The sequence below is a fragment of the Littorina saxatilis genome, linkage group LG7, assembly GCF_037325665.1.
Source record: "Littorina saxatilis isolate snail1 linkage group LG7, US_GU_Lsax_2.0, whole genome shotgun sequence".
In the NCBI taxonomy this organism is placed as follows: Eukaryota; Metazoa; Mollusca; class Gastropoda; order Littorinimorpha; family Littorinidae; genus Littorina; species Littorina saxatilis.
The window spans coordinates 57260543-57263405 of NC_090251.1; the positions used below are offsets into that span (position 1 = coordinate 57260543).

The window sequence follows — 2863 nt, forward strand, 5'->3', positions numbered from 1 at the left end:
CCTGGGTTGGGAATGGGAGGATCAGTTGTGATCGACCTGATAGCAGAGATGCAGGAAGACCAGTCTGTTCACCTGACCTTTGACAACTTATTCACCTCTCTCAAGCTGGTCGACTGCCTGAGCGCAAAGCAGATCGCGTGCACCGGAACAATCCGTTGCAACCGAATTGAAGACTGCCGGCCCTGTGAAGTCAATCAACAAAACGAAGAAGACGAGGCGTGGTACGTATGATTACGCCACAGATGTCAACTCTGGATTGCTTGTCGTCCGATGAAATGACAACATTGTCAACGTTGTGTCCAACAAAGTTGGCATTCATCCAGTCCAAACAGCACGCCGCTGGTCAAAATCAGAGAAAAAGAAAGTGGATGTGCCCCAGCCTTTCCTCATCCGACATTATAACCGAACATGGGAGGAGTGGACAGGATGGACCAGAACATCGAGAATTACCGAGTTAGCATCCGCAGCAAGAAATGGTGGTGGCCTCTCTTCATGTACTGCCTTGACCTCTCTATTCAGCAGGCGTGGCACCTATACAGGCAGACCGACACATCTTCAGAGAAAGGTCTTGATCTCTTGGCTTTCCGGCGAGCCGTGGCCAAAGTGTACCTTGCTCGAGCTCGTTCCCGTCCTGATGCCGGACGTGGCCGCCCTGCGTCCCTGGACAAGAGGCTGCCTACAGCAGTCCGCTTTGACAGGACGGATCATCTTATCACACCCTGGCCTACTCAGCTGCGTTGCTCCCACTGCTGCTTGAAGACCAAGCACAAGTTCCTCAAGTGCCAGACTCCAGTTCATGACCGGTGCTTCAAGGACTTTCACACAGAGTGACTGATCTAGTGTTTGTCAAAGCTACAACTTGTGCATGCAACACTTGTGTAGAAAGAAAGCAAGCAAAATGGTATATTCTAAGACTGATCTGATACTTTGAATCCATGCTAGTCCCTTCGTTTGATATTTTCGTTCCTAACGGCCAACATTTCTGGTTAAGTGTTCCTAGCCACCTAAATTTCTGGTTAAAGTGTGTTCTGTTAAAAGAATTATCATTCTTTTAGTTATAATTTGTTCATTTATTGTTTGTTTTATTTGAATAAACAAAAAGAAATAAACTACTTTTCATATGTTGAGTCATGAAAAACCCCTACCCATTCAATCCTAGCGTCCTATATATGGGACGCACATATTTCAGCCTGTAAATCACAAAAACACCCAAAACCAAAAAACTAAACTATCACATAGTTGTTTCCAAATAAATTTCAATACATTTCAAGCACTTTCATTAAAAAAACAAATCCGGCACAAATGGGTTAAAATGACGTGATCCGATCATGTGTAAGGCTTCATCCCTTGAAATATGTGATACCGTTAAACTAACCAGAAAATGCAAGTCGTCAGGGTTTAGCGTGTATCCAGAATAGATATAAAGGAAGAGATCCTCGTCAATGAGCAGTATCTGAAACACTCAATTAATTGTCACTATACCACATCCAATAAATACAAACAATCAATTGTGCAAATAAACAAACAAACGAAGCTACGAACAAAAGAACTACCAGCCAATTGAAGACGTGGACTCAGACTATTCTCCACAGTTTAATATCGGATGCCGACATTGCTGGGTGATGATTTCCAAAAGTACATGTTTCGTTTGATATTTTTTTCTTGTGCCTTATTTTCTTCGTGCTCCGACAAAGCATTTCATCCTTACATGGGGGGAGGGAGGGGAGGGGGGGTCAATGACAGATGACGTCAACAATTATTTCCGTTGTTTGGAAACTTACGGATCACGTGCCTCTGAGTCAGATAGGATGTGATTCTGTGGGCCTACTCTCACGATTCAAGCGTTCATCATCTCAGCGAAGATGTTAAATCTGAAGGCCGAGTACGCGAACAATTGTGTGGCGTTAAAGTAGCCTAGTTGGCGACCTTCCGTTGCTCAGGCCAAATCATTCGCCGTTATTTTTAACGATGAGTATCCATACAGCAGGTTGTAGTGTCATCACCGATTTTGTAAAGTGCCATGAGACTGTTATCTGGCGGTGAACAGAGCTACAGAAGAACGTTTTACTATTATTATTATCGCCAGAGATGCGATCTCCGATGGAATGGTCGGAAGACAGACAGATGGTATATCACCCACGTTTACTCTGAACGTTGTTGGGGTGTGTTTGACACACATGTACAGACTGGGCAGGTTACCCACGTTTACTTTGAACGTTGTTGGGGTGTGTTTGACACACATGTACAGGCTGGGCAGGTTACCCACGTTTACTTTGAACGTTGTTGGGGTGTGTTTGACACACATGTACAGGCTGGGCAGGTTACCCACGTTTACTTTGAACGTTGTTGGGGTGTGTTTGACACACATGTACAGGCTGGGCAGGTTACCCACGTTTTCTTTGAACGTTGTTGGGGTGTGTTTGACACACATGTACAGGCTGGGCAGGTTACCCACGTTTACTTTGAACGTTGTTGGGGTGTGTTTGACACACATGTACAGGCTGGGCAGGTCACCCACGTTTACTTTGAACGTTGTTGGGGTGTGTTTGACACACATGTACAGGCTGGGCAGGTTACCCACGTTTACTTTGAACGTTGTTGGGGTGTGTTTGACACACATGTACAGGCTGGGCAGGTTACCCACGTTTACTTTGAACGTTGTTGGGGTGTGTTTGACACACATGTACAGGCTGGGCAGGTTACCCACGTTTACTTTGAACGTTGTTGGGGTGTGTTTGACACACATGTACAGGCTGGGCAGGTCACCCACGTTTACTTTGAACGTTGTTGGGGTGTGTTTGACACACATGTACAGGCTGGGCAGGTCACCCACGTTTACTTTGAACGTTGTTGGGGTGTGTTT

General features: G+C 45.4%; 1 protein-coding gene across 1 annotated transcript; it reads left to right on the forward strand.

The window, feature by feature from the left end:
- The first annotated feature begins 408 nt into the window (after positions 1–408).
- Positions 409–831, forward strand: LOC138970254 (piggyBac transposable element-derived protein 3-like). The gene has a single exon (XM_070342751.1). It carries the CDS (start codon positions 409–411, stop codon positions 829–831), a length of 423 nt encoding a protein of 140 aa, XP_070198852.1.
- The last annotated feature ends 2032 nt before the right edge of the window (positions 832–2863 follow it).